This window comes from Protopterus annectens, chromosome 5.part0 (genome assembly GCF_019279795.1).
Source record: "Protopterus annectens isolate FY-2018-M chromosome 5.part0, PAN1.0, whole genome shotgun sequence".
NCBI classification, from domain to species: Eukaryota; Metazoa; Chordata; order Ceratodontiformes; family Protopteridae; genus Protopterus; species Protopterus annectens.
The window spans coordinates 917,039,987-917,054,763 of NC_056735.1; the positions used below are offsets into that span (position 1 = coordinate 917,039,987).

A 14,777-nucleotide genomic window follows, 5' to 3' on the forward strand; every position below is an offset into this window, starting at 1 on the left:
AACCTTTAAGCAGCTCCAGTGGCAGCAGTTATGCTTTCAAGCTTATTTGGAGTTGGGTATTGTTCCTCGAGGGCTCAGAATCTTAAAAATGCCCTCATATGCAAACACCTATCCATACCTCTTAAGACAATGGCAACAGTTAAATTTAAAGTTAAGTGCTAAATATATGTGGTTAATGAATACTTATTTTTTACATGTGGAAAAAGAATTGGAAAAAAAATATTGTAAAAATGGAAAATGACTTGTTGAATATGTCATGCTTCAATAGATCAATGTCCCTATATCAGAATGCACTAGATCGCTTGCATCTAACTGATATAAATCTAGAGGCTAAAAAAAGAAAGAAACTGATGAGAGACATTAATGACTTTAAATCTGGTCATATTTTTCGTGGCCGAGAAATGAAGTTATCAAAACAGCTGATTCAAAATTAAAAAAAAGGATGGATGAACTGGATAAATTTGAGTTACCCAGTCCATCTAGATGGCAGCAGCCTAACACTAATAGAAACGAACAGGAATCAATGTCACATGATGTATCGTCCAATCAGGAGGCTCGCATTCACCCAATGGCAATGCCTACTACAGAAACAATGGCCGTGAATGAGGAAGCAAGTGGAAGAGAGGTGATAAAGTCACAAACAGCATCAAAAGACACATCAAAAAACACAGCACAATTAGTGTGTAAACAAACCAAATGTAGTTCTCCTCATTTTCTCCTTTTCAGTTAAAGTTACCAGAGAAGGTGGATGTACAATTAAATGCCCGGCCGAGGGGGCATTCCTTGCAGAGACAGCAGTACGAGATAGTGAACGGGGCAAAGAGAAAGAACAGTAGCCCTGCCTTTCAGAACAAAGTAGCATGTCGTTAATTGCAATGAAACAAGGTGCTGTTAATTTATCAGCTAAAAATAAAACAGAAGTGCATTTAAAGCTTCTAAACAAAGGATTTAAATTTATACCTAATGCCACTGATAATATTGTAAAAGCACTGAAAGATTTAAAGTTACTGAACTAGCAATATGTAGAAGAAGTAGTGCTTTTTCACCTATGAGTTGCCCATAGTGGCAGCTTTTGTAAATGTGATGGAAGATGAGCTTAGGGAGCTATATTCTGTGACAAAAGGCAAGAAAAAATATAATTTAACATATGAAGAATATGAAGCACTGCAACACCTTATGAATGATAAAAGTATAGTACTTAAACAAGCATATAAAGGTGGAACCATAGTAATAATGGACAGGGGTAAATATATTTTGAACTTTAAAAGTTTACTACAAGATGAGGAAACATTTAAGAAAATAACACTCCTTGATGTTAAAAAGCTTATTTCAGAGATAAATATGGTTATTTATGACCTCCAAATATTTGGAGATATAACAACAGAGCAGTTTAATTATTTTACTATTTCTTGTCCTAGAATCACCAAGCAATTTTTGCTAGCAAAAAAGTTGGCTAAGCGATTTTATTTTTCCCCTAGGAAAAAATTTGCTGTTGTGGCTGTTCCTGTAAATGTGACAGTTTGTTGTTTATAGGTTAGGTTGGCAACAGGATTTAGCTGACTTCAGTTTTCGATAACGTAATATAGACCCTAAAGTCATATATATAAATATATATATATATATATATATATATATATATATATATATATATATATGACTTAACTTCAGTTGGATGACTAACACGAAAATCACAAATATCAACAATATCCTGAAGGTAAACCACATGACATTGAAACAGAAATGTCAACTTCATGGTATGCATGCATTGAGGTTGCATCACAGTGCATGCAAATATTACTTCACAAAAAAAAAAAAAGCATAAACAACAGACCCTCACACTGCGTGCTAATTATATATAGTAACTCCGAGATCACAGGATCCCTGTGAAAAGAGAGCATTCCCCTACCCAGGAATTGCAAATCTTGTACACCTGATGACTATCTGTAAAGTCAACCAAATGCAGTTGATTAAACAGATGCCGACCAAATCAACATACACACACACACACACACACAAATATATATATATATATATATATATATATATATATATATATATATATTTATATAAACAATCCTACCTTGATTTGTGATTTACTGTGGAGCTGACTGGTAAGAAGTTTTATTTTAATTTATATCGTATTTGTTATCACTGTTTTTCACAGTTTGTTGGTAGGAAGGGGTAGCTTGTTAACAAGATTTACTTTCATATTTTGTTGTTTTATCTTTAATCTGGAGGGTGATAGAAAGGGATAGGTTTTAGATAGGCAAGCTCTAACCACCCAAAGAGGCCTAGACAGCTGTACATTTAGACAGACTGCAGAGAGGAAAATCTTGAGCATATCTAAACAATTCTAACTTGGTTTGTGATTTATTGATCTTTACTGTTAAAAGGAAGTCCGACTGCGAGCGATATTGAGTAGAAGCTACTGTGTGCCTTTGCAAACAATGTAAAGGAAGTACAACCTTTATCTGGCTTGCAGAAATTGTATGGTCAGAACAACTTTATTGTACTTACATTATTATTTAGTCATATATTGCCGATGTGATTTTTTTGTCGTAGAAGTTGATTTAAGTTCTCTTTGAAATGTGTGGTTACTGAATTTGCATAATCTTTTCTTTTATGATATTTTATTCTTTTGAAGCTGAATCTGGATTCCTTAAATGAGTATGCAATTAAAGATTCGCTTATGCACAAATAGCGTGTATAGTGTAATAAATGCTATGCATATTTAAAGGTAACAGCTGATAACACTGGTGATCGGTGTTCCTTGTGTGAAAAGTTGGATGATTTGCTTACCATTGCTAGAAGTAAATCTAGACTTGATGATGATGATTGCACTTGTGCAATTGGCATGGCTTGGAGAACTGTTGTATTATAAATTAATGACTGGACTGATGAACTAAATAATCTTAGGCATAGAACAAATAGAACAGATTTAGGAAATGATGCATCTATTGTCTGCGAATGTCATTCAACCCATATGAAACAAGATGATGCCCCTGACAACTTTGGAATTCTGGATCGAATTATTCAGCGATCTGAGGATCCAGTTTGTTTAGAAGGAAACAAAAAAAGAAAAGAAGGAAAAAGTTCACAACAAATAAGGAAGAAAAAGAAACTGATTAATGACTGTAGAGGAAAGAGAAAACTTAATAAAAAGGACACGGCCTTGTTATGGAATAAAATCCCAGTCCAGGTTAGGCAGAGTCCCTTATTGACTCTCTTCAAGAGGAATCTTGATGAGTTGATGGGAGATCGTAGGTTTACCCCGGGTATCACTTCTGTGTCACTGTTAGACAGAGGCACAGTATACTAACCTCGAAAAAGGGCATAGCAAAATTAATTTAAAATGGGTGGTGAAAGCCAAACACACTCTGGCTAGGCTTATAAATGCCCTAGGGCAGATAGCCTAGTATGAACCTATGAACTTATGAACCTATGTAACACACAGGTTACAGGGAATAATGTTGTTTTTCTAACAGAAAACCTTCAGTCTACAGAAGAAGGCATTTTTCCAATGGAGAAGGTAGATAAAAGAGGCAAGGGGCAGGTGAAATGGAAGAAATCAAAACTGAACGTGGAAGGATTGAAGAACATTACTGTTAGAAAAAAGAGTAGAAAGGCAGATGCTGACTGCATGGTTCAAGCTGTGGATGTACAATACCAGCTGGATGAGAACTTAATACACAATGAAAACAGTGGGATTAAGAAGATTAATGGTGATGAAGATCTATCCGTTGTAACAATTGATAGAGCAGATATTGCTGTATTAGAACGTGAAGATTCTTCAGAGCTGGCCAGCAAAGATATTCTTGTAGTTGGAGATTCAATTATTAGAGGAACCGATACTTATATTTGCAGAGAAGATAATGAATATCGAATAGTGTTATGCTTGCCAGGAGCAAAAATAGAAGATGTGAGACAAACCTTGGAATGCCTTAATGTAAGGAAGTATGGATCTGTTTTTATTCATGTTGGTACAAATTATATCATCAGCAAGGATTCTTCGACAGTTAGTAGGGAACTGACATCTCTCTTAGATAGTATAGCTTGTACTGGTTTTAGCACATATTTTTTACAAGTCACCTATAAAAAGGATAGTCAGGTCACTGTGAATGAAAAAAGTTTTTGGGTAAATACCTACATGGAAAAAATGTCCTGTTTTAAAAAATAGAAATGTGTAGAGCATCCAAGTCTAGTTTTGGGCACGTGTGTTCAGGGAGGATGGCGTGTATTTGTCAAGATCAGTGAAGAGAATTTTTGCAGCAGATATTTTTGTAATATTTGACAAACACTAGGCAAGATTTTTGCCAGGTCAGAGATTTAACATTTCACAAATAGCAACGTGGAATGCATCTGTGATGGCTGTTAATGATATGAGCATTAATAACAAAGTTTTTTTTTTTATTAGAAAACTTGCTATGTTCCCACAAGATTGATGTTGTTATTGTTTGTCAAACATGGTTAAATAACAATGACTGGAAACGAGTTCTGTCGGGGTATAAATGCTTTTACTGTAACAGAAATGCTACTAAAAATCAGGTGGGGGTGTTATGATAGGGATTAAAAATAGTTATGAGACCTGTGATTATTACATGTTCAGTGATAACACTAATACTACACACTGTGTAACTGTGACAACAAAGGCAACCCTGGAACATACAACAATTGCTGGAGTGTATAGACCACAAAAGTCAAGTGCAGATGACCTAGAGGAATTAATATATTTCTTGCATGAAACACTGGAGGGAAGAATAATATTAGCTGGGGACTTAAATTTACCAGAAACAGACTAGAATAGTATTGACTCAACAATGTTAGTAAAGAAATTATTCACAGTGTATATTCAGGAACAACAAATGCTTCAGAATGTAAAAATAGCCTACCAGGGGACACAACATACTAGACATTGTTTGTGTTCCCAAAGAAATGACTGTAACTTCAAATCAAGTTTTACCACCATTGATGAGTAGTGATCACGGGGCTATAAATGTTCATTTGTTGCTAGATAATTGCGCCAAACTGAAATCTAAACCGATGCACAGAAGGTTAACTGCAGATTATATGGAAGCAAAACAGTTGCTATGTAAAACTAACTGGAGTGAGATGTTGAGTGGAAAAACTGCAGATGGAATGATGAAAGTTTTGAAAGAGAAATTGTTTGAGTGCAAAAAATCAAAAAAATGTTTAGCATCAGGATCTAGGCATACTACATCGGGGGGATATATTTCCATTAGAAGAATATATCTGATTAAGATAAGATACAAAAAAATATAAGAAATGGAAGAGATGTTGAACTACAACTTTCAAAACTGAAATAAACAAGCTGTCTAAACAGATTAAGCATAGTGTTAGACAAGGTCAAGAAAAATTTGAAGAAAATTTATATAAAGATTTTGAGCATAATAAGAAACCTTTTTATAGATATGTAAGATGTGGAAGGAGTAAAGACACACAAACTGATAAACTGTGTACAGATTCTAAAATTTATTCTCAGACACAACAGATTATAAATATTTATTTTAACAAATGAAGTCAATTTTCAGTGGAGGCCCAGGGAGTAGCATTCCAGATACAAGTCTTTGTAACATGAGAGGAAACTGGAGCAAACCCACATGAATGCAGGGAGGATATGCAGAGTCCACACAGAAGGCACTCCAGCCGAGAATCAAACCAGATAACCTGTGGCAGTGAGGTGACAATGTTACTGCTGCAACACTATGCTCTCTATCATGTTTATAAAATCTTATGCAAAGCAGTTTGGCTCCACAAAAGGAGTGACAAATTGTCCTAGTGGCATACAGGTAACCCCAGCTACTGGAATCAAATTAGAATATATTGAAAACGAACTGCACAAACTGGATCCAAACAAAGCACAGGGAGGAGATGAAAATAGTAACAATGACCTGAGAACACTTCAACAAGAGCTTATAGCACCATTAAATCTATTATTCACTAGGTCATATAAATATGGAGAGATTCCTCATGATTGGAGACGTGTGCTTATTAAACCTGTCTTTAAGGGAAAGGGGGGTAGGACAAACTCAGAGTCATATAGACCCTTAAGTCTAATTTCATGTTGTGGAAAAATAATGGAGAAGGTAATATTGGATAAGTTATTGCCAGAACTGGACAGGTTGGGACTTGAAGCCATATATCAGCATACATATGTTGAAAACAGATCTATTACCACCTGTAACATGATGTTCTATAACAATATAATAACAGCTATGAATGAACAATTGTGCTGTGTTTTAATTTATGTAGATTTAACTTCAGCATTTGATAGGGTTATACACAAAACACTGATTAATAAATTAGTACAACTAGGTATTGATGTACTCTTAATAAGATGGATAGCTGCATGGCTTACAAATAGGACATGGCAAGTATCATACAGCAACTGGACAGGTGAAATCCTTGGTTACAGTCAGGGTGTCCTACAGTGCTCTGTCCTAGGCCATTACTTGTTTACATTGTATCTTTCAGACCTAACTTCTCATCTGAGATGTTCTACAGTCTATATGCAGATGACCTGAAATTGGGTAAACTGATTACATGTGTTACAGATAAGGGATGCCTGCAAAATAACTTGACTAAATTGACCATTTGGGCACAGGAGAATAATATGATGTTAAATACATCAAAAACTAAGCATATGAGATTTAGGAGACATAAACTGAAAGGTGAATATTTAATACAGCACACAGTGATTGAAACTATAGACTAATTTAAGGGCCTGGGTATATGGGTAGATTTCAGCTATGAATTTTTCTAATCATATCAACCAATTAGTTAATGATAGTTATAGAACTATAGTTTGTATAAAAAGATTTATAAAGTCTAGGAAATCAAAAATAATGAAGTCATTGTTTGTTAGTTACATTAGACCCAAACTTGGGTATGAAATAAAAATATGGAAACCCTAAAAAAAACACGGATGAGTAAACTGGAAAGAGTACAGCGGAAATTTACCAAGGGCATCCATGGATTTGAAAATTTAAGTTATTATGAAAGACTAAAACGTCTGAGTGTATAATACAGAGTCTCTTACAGATATCTAAGAGGAGATCTTATTCAGGTATATGGGGCATTTAGAGACAACTACCTCTGGGAATGTTTGAGGTTATCAAAAAGTACTAGATAATTATCAGAGAAGATTCTGTAGGAATGAGAAGTGTACTAATTGGTTCCCTGGCAGAGTAGCTGATGCATGGAACAGACTACCAAATTACCTTAAACCAAGTACTAGTTTAAATATTTTAAGAACAGCTTGGACACATTATGGAAACAAGTGTTTTGGTATATTGTCAAGCTAGAAGGGTATTATTGCTTGTGCTTGAAATATATATATATATATATATATATATATATATATATATATATATATTTAATAAAAGATCAGCAAAGGCAGAAATGTCACTAAGGCATTTTCTCTAGTAAACTGGCAATACTATAGTGTGGGTAATAACATGAAACTATAGAAATATGCAATCTCACAGCAATCATGTCATAATCTACAACCCAGAGCTGTAATGTTTGGTCAGGCAGTTGAAACAAGATCATATCTGCATCAGAAAAAAGATGGTTAATTGTACAGAACAAACTGAAGACATCCTTTTTAAGACAAGAATGTCTAGTTGTGACAGATACTGACTGAGAAAGCATGGAAGTTCCAAGAGACTTGTTAAAGTAATCTTCAATGAAGAAGGTACATTTGTTTTATCTTTTCCAATATTTGTGAAATGTAATACTGCCCTTAAAGAAGTCTCAAAAGTCTGCAGACAACTGTCCTGTTACATATTGTAGAGTTGGAAGACTTTTGGGAAAAACAAAAAAACAAAACAGCCAAATATTTGAACAATTCAAGAGATGGCTGTAATACAAAAAAAGCAGCATTCATTAAAATATATGTAGTGCATGAAGCTTCATGATTACACTCCAATACTGAAAAAAGACAAGGCAAACTAATTAAGCATTTCTGTTGTATGTGGCCTAATTTTTACAATTGTTTAGAACTCCCCTAAGTGCTGTTAAGATTGGATTGTTACAACAGGGTCTCACACTAGACACTTAGAACTGACAGTGCTGGCCAGCAAACAGCAGAAGAAGTTAAGCAGCTTTGTTTCTGCCGGTTGTCTACACCTGTAGGTCTGTCCCTGACTTTGTCTTGAAGTACTGCCCTGACCTAAGACATCTGTTTGATAGTACTTGCTTAGTACTCTACCAGCTTTGAAAGACAGAAAATACTTTGTTCTTTTTTCCTTTTTTTTTCTTCTTTTTCTGTAATTAGAAGTACGTTTAGCAGAAAAAGCTCCATACACTAGAAAGAATTATGATTGGATCTCTGATCTTAACCTAGTATTATAGTGACAACATGGACACTAAGATTTACCTCTCAGCCTTCACTCTCGAGGTAAATTTCTTGGCAAGAATGACTTGAACATATAATAATATGTCTGCAATCAGAGACCCAATCAAAATCATCTACACCGAGTGTTAATAACATAGCATTTAATGTAAAAAGCCATTGATGTGCTTACTTTCTAGTTAAAATAATCTGGAAAAAAAATTATCATTATATAGAAAGCTGTGCAACCTTGTAAAATATTTATAGTATATTTTATAACTAAAAAAAAGTCTAATATAATATAAGGGGTATATAGCCTGATATATTAAAGACCAGATAGTCAGGAAATGAATGACAGGCCATGCACCTCTTCTCAATGTTAGTGAAATTAAGGACAACAAAGAGGTTTGTCGCATATCTGACTTACTTGAGTCCTTCATAGGTGTGTTGTTAGATATTGTATGTGTTGCAACTGAGGGAAAATATGTAGACTTCATACACTTATAATGTTGTACTGCAGATCGTGATGTTAACATGTTTATTGCTTGGACAAGGCACAAAGAATGCCATATAACAAATTATGCAGGGAATAAAGTCTAACATTCACATAGCGTCACCTAGGGTGGTATGATTTCCTACTGCAAAACTGCTTTTCTTAAAGGGGAAACCCCAGGTCAGTTCATTTTAAATATGCTGATGTAAATAGAACAGACATGTCTTTGTATATTGATGCACCATGCTGACTTGATGCAAAGCTGATGTAGCAGAAATGTCCTGAAGAGCTTTTTAACTAAATAAGTGTTTATTTATTTTCTCTAAGGTGTAATGGGTGAATATGAGCCAAAGATTGAAGTCCATTTTCCATTTACAGTTACCGCTCCAAAGGCAACAACTGTTAGACTGGAATGCTTTGCACTGGGCAAGTAAGTAAATATTTTGTTCTGATTATGTACAGACATGCTTTCTAAATAATTGACAGTGTTGTTTTGATCTGCTCAAATAGGTTAACACTAATTGTTTTATTTATTTATGGCAGGAACACAGTGGTGCTGTTTTATTTGCATTAAGCTATAATAACCTGATTACACTGCATTCTAGTACTTCAATCCATTCAATTTTCATCTGTAATTTCTAGTGCATGTTCAATTACTAGGGATAAAATAAATCAGTATCACAGGTACCAGTTCATCTCTTAGAGCTATATGGATGTTATCACTTTATATGCTCTTCCGTGCAGTTTTCCTATAAATATTCAGCAGCTGTTGAGCAACCAGAAAGTAAATACATTACCTATGAAATCACTACTGACATGATTTCTGTATCAGAAATTACTTTTTTAGGGGTTATTTCTCCCTTTTTTGACTGTGCAACCAAGAAATTCACATATATATGTTCTTTGGGGGGTTAGGTGGCTTGCCTCTAATATGGTGAGACAAGTCTCCCCTACAAAAATGCTTAAAGATATTTTTTTTCATTGGGTTGATTTTTAGGTCATGCTCAAGGAGTTACTCCATTATGGAGCTGTTATTCAATGACTCATAATGCAAGCATCTGTATGTATGTGCAGTTGCTTTCATTTAGTTTAGTATTTAAGATAAATGCATAATTTCTTCCAGTCTGTACTATCGAGAAGCATTGCAGTTTTAGTCAAAGTTAATCTGCATTAACATGTGCAAAAGTATGATAGTAAACAATACCAGACTATTGAGAATATTAGTTTCCTACATAACAGACACTGCATGTTACTGAAGTTACACAGTTTCCTTCCATTCAGCTACAGCATATAAGGAAGCCACATGCCAGAGAAGAACTGTATTGTCTGCATAATGTTAGCATAAGCAGAACATGGTGCACTCCACATACACAGAGAGACACAGTTAATGAAACCAGTAACACATAAAATTACTCAGAATCCTTAAATTGTAAAATGGAACAAAACCTTATTGTCCACAATAGTCCATACCCCTCAACTTCTTAGCACAAGAAACCTGGACAGGTCCAAAAATATTCAGGAAACAGAGGTCCAAAAGATAGGGAGAGAGATTTTAAATACTCTTCTTAAAAACAAAAGTTGTGAGAATAGGTATTACATTGGTGTGTATTATCTTAAGGATACGGAATCTGAAATTCAAATGATTGTCATTATTTAGTGAATTCAGTCCTCAGTCACTTACTGGGGAACCACAAAATGTAAAAGAAAGAGATTAAAAGTATTGGGAACAAATCTGCACATTCTCTGAAAATCTTGACAATTAAGAGGCATGCCTCAGTCCTTATTCAAGGGTGAAAGAAGTGCCATGCCAAAATTATTCACTCAGCAGATATGTAAGAATACCAGCCAACTTCAAAAAGAAGTAATTTGAAATCCAAAGAATATAAATGTTTAAAACAACAAAATGGAATGTAATAGATGCAAAAAGTATAATGTGAGTTCATGATCCAAATATAAAAGTGAAGTACATAATAGTTTACTGTATTGTATCAAATAACAGAAATTATATTGTATAACTCCCTGCAAGTCCTTTGCACATGAATTTATCTGTTGACCTTTCTTATTGTGTAATGAACTTATCTAATTTTTCCATAAGTAGAGTTTTTGATGGAATAGTATTGCATTTATTAATGACTGAATTACACTGGGTTTCTCAACCATATCGTAGACAATGACATTTTTCCTCTGGTGTGCTATTCTTGAGTAATTCAGAGACCACTGTACCACTACTACAGTGGTATGAGAGGAGTGGCCTGTAGTGTGGACACTGGTATTACTGATGAGGCCTCATGGAAATGTTCCAGTCCAGGGGATAAGCTACCTAGCCATGTGATCTCCCAAGTAAATCTCACAAGCATCAGAATAGTGTGGCAGAGTATTTCAGACAATAGTTGTACCACTATGTATGTAAAGCAAAAATGTTTATGCTGCCTGTTGATGGCAAACACCTATTCACTTCCACTGAAGGATCAGCACTGTTTGTGCATCTAAAGATAGGTACTCTAAAGCTGTGTGTGTGTGTGCGCGCGTGCGCGCAGGTGTGTACAGCACACTGACCATCTTGTCTACTGTGCCCCACTGGAGTTGGTAATGTTCCAGAAAGGCAGTGTTACAAATCTGTTAGCCAAAATAAGACCTTCTTTAGGTGGCCAGTGCAGGTTTTCTACATTTCTACCAATTACCTGCATTTGACAAACTGCTTACTCCCAGAGGTCCCACCAGAAGGTACAGTGGCATTCTCATCCAGTGAACCATTACCAGAAGCTGCAGGGGTGGCCTGCTAGATGCCTCTGGGTGCAAACAACAGTGAAGCAGACCACGATATAAGTAGGGAACAAGCAGCACTGGCTGGGCCTACTGGGTGGCTGGATATGGCTTCACTGCTGACACAGTTGTGGCAGCTAGTGTAACCATAGCAAACATAAATGGAGAGAAAAACAAACAAAAAAAAACAATGAAGTGAAAGCAAACATAAAAATGCAAAGCAGCAACTGAATGGAAGGGAGAAAAATAGATATCTACATAACATAGAAGCATTGTCAACATTAGTTATAACACCAAGTAGATACACTACACACACACACACAAACACACACACACACACACATATATATATATATATATATATATATATATATATATATATATATATATATATGGAGATATATATATATATATATATATATATATATATATATATGTATATATATATGGGTCTACTTCGACCAATGGAAATTTCACTTTGTCAAAACTGAAATAAACAAATAAACAAACCCAGTTCAGCGAAAGTGTGTTTAAAAACAAAAATGCAGTTTCGAGCATCTCTTCACTGAGTAGTTTTTATAAATCGAGGAATATTCTCTTTTCCCCACTGTAGTGCGATCTCAGAGTTAGTAAATATAAAAAAAGGGTCCCTTTTTGTAAATGGTTTGCTTTGATTAAATCAACAGTTAATTGATTAATTTTAAACAATTGTTTTTTGGCTGAGCCTCCCTATAAATATGCAGCTACTTTTCATATTAAATTGTCTGAAGAAGCGTATCGTAGCATACGCGAAAGCGCTCACCGTTTGTCTTTTCTGTTACTAATAAAAAGTTTAAGCAACGTGGAGAGTCAGAAGTTTTTTGCTTTATATTTATCGTTGGACTTAACTACTGACTCCTCAGCAGTTAGAGATCTGTTTTGTTTTTTTATCTGCTTGGCGTTTTCGGATCTCTACTGCACACGTTATGGCTAATATGGAACTTGAGCTGGATTACAATCCGGAACTGAGGCGACTAACCAACGAACAGCAATGGACTGCCATTACTTCATGTAAGTCGAACCCTTTATTGGCTCTGGACCTGAATGTTCCAGTTTCAAATACGACAGACATAAATATCGATAACATTGAACTTTTTAACTCAAACATGAAAATGCTTGAGAATGAACTGTATAAATTGCAAAGGATGATATGGCAACGCAAACACCTAGAGGCGTGCCTTCATTACAAACTGATTCCGAGAGGGATGCGTATTCTTGTCATGCCGACGTATGGCGATACGCACCCGATGTTGCTGAAAAAATGGCAAGACATTAATATTGAAGCTAGCTATAAACACATGCAGCTCCTCATTGATTATTTTGAACCGCTTGAGACGGAGCTACTATCTAAAGTTAATGATATTAACTCTGAGCTACGAAAGAATTTTGTTGATCCTTTTTGTATACGGAAACTTGAAAACATGTACAGCCAAGTTAATACCTACGCTATGAAGCTTCAACAAACCAAACTTAAGAAGCTTCAACGTGACTTTAGAGACTTTTCTACAGGTTGTGTGTTTATTTGGCCGAGGAGATTTGATAATCAGCTCATAGGAGAGAATTCTGGTCCGAATTTAGCGCCCCTGGACCGTACACTTACAGCGCCTACTCCCATTGGTCTATCGGCATCTGAACCTGGTGCTGGCAAAGATACGTCACAAGAATCATTCACCACGCCGCCTGAGACTTTTGCCTCAGTTACTAGTGTACCTCTCATCTCTACGCCACTCCCAAATCAAGAAGCGAATAATGCGGCCAAATCTTTACAACACAACACTGGAGCCATTAGCAAAAGGCGTACTGATGACAACACTCCTTTTTTACCTTTACCAATAAGGAAACCATCGTTTGTGAAAGGAAGAAGGAACAGTTGGGAAAGCAGAAAAAGAAAGCTATCCGGCGAGATGAATGTGTATCAACCAAGAAGGCTGAGGCTGTAAGCACGCTTTATTTCAATCTATCGAGCTATGTTTTGAATGTCAGTGACATTGAACTGCTAAACAAAGGCCTTTCGTTTATTCCCTCACGGGGAAGCAGACTATCAGATATACTGATTGATCTACGCTTATTTGCACGCTCAGTTAGTTTGAAATTGTTTTTTAATAAGGATATGAATAATGTTACTAACAATGTTGCCAATATTCCTTTGTATAGGAAGAAAAGTTCTTTTATACCTGTCATGCCAGCCCATATAGATTCTTTTGTTAAGCTGTGTGAAACAGATTTTTATAGATATTTCTACAATGGAAAAAAGAAATGTGCATATTTCAATATATCAAGCAACAATATGATATCGCTACGAAACCTTAGTCATGACTATTCATTAACTTTTAGGCCAGTAGACAAAGGGGGAGGCATAGCCATATTTGACACTGTTGACTATAATGTTTTAATGAATGATATGTTGAAAGCTGATACTACTTATCTTTTAATAGATCAAAGTAAACTTAATCAAATTATTAAAACTGTCAAAGAAGACTTGTATGATATGCTTATGTGCTACCAGATACCAAACACTTTATATGAATTTTTTTCTATTGATAGCCCAGTAGTACCCATAATTAAAGGGCTGCCAAAAATGCATAAGGGGACTTTACCACCACCGATGCGGCCGATAGTATCTGGTGCAAAATGGATTACTGAGAACATATCAACCTATTTAGAGAAAACTTTAAGACCTCTAGTAGAAGCCATCCCTACAATTCTTAAAGACACGTATCAGCTTATAGAATATTTACAATCTTTGGATTTTGTGTTTAGACAAGATAAACATCTTTTAATTACAATGGATGTACAAAGCCTTTTCACTTCAATCCCAGATGAAGCTGGGATTGAAGCTATACGTGATTTATTACAGCATAGCCAGAATATAAGTGGGAATACAACCATTTTAGTTTGTCAATTATTGGAATTGGTACTTAGTAACAATGTGTTTGCATTTGGGGGTAACCTTTACTTACAAACTTGTGGTGTGGCCATGGGGACCCCCTGTGCAAACACATATGCCAATTTAGTTGTACACCACTGGGAAATGAACCATGTCTTTAAACACATTTTATTTCAGAAAGTTTTAGTCTATAAGCGTTTTGTCGATGACATTTTAATTGTATGGGATGGCTCAGCAGAGGA

At 35.4% G+C, this 14,777-nt stretch overlaps 1 protein-coding gene across 8 annotated transcripts in view; it reads left to right on the top strand.

Annotated features, from left to right (window-relative positions):
* The window catches only part of CNTN5 (contactin 5), a 5,719,910-nt gene that overhangs the window by 3,667,632 nt on the left and 2,037,501 nt on the right, over window positions 1–14,777 (top strand). For all 8 annotated transcript variants that reach the window (XM_044072706.1, XM_044072701.1, XM_044072707.1 and 5 more), the window contains one exon: window positions 9,174–9,276. In XM_044072706.1, the coding sequence (XP_043928641.1) occupies window positions 9,174–9,276 (103 nt within the window). The remainder of the gene's footprint in view (window positions 1–9,173; window positions 9,277–14,777) is intronic.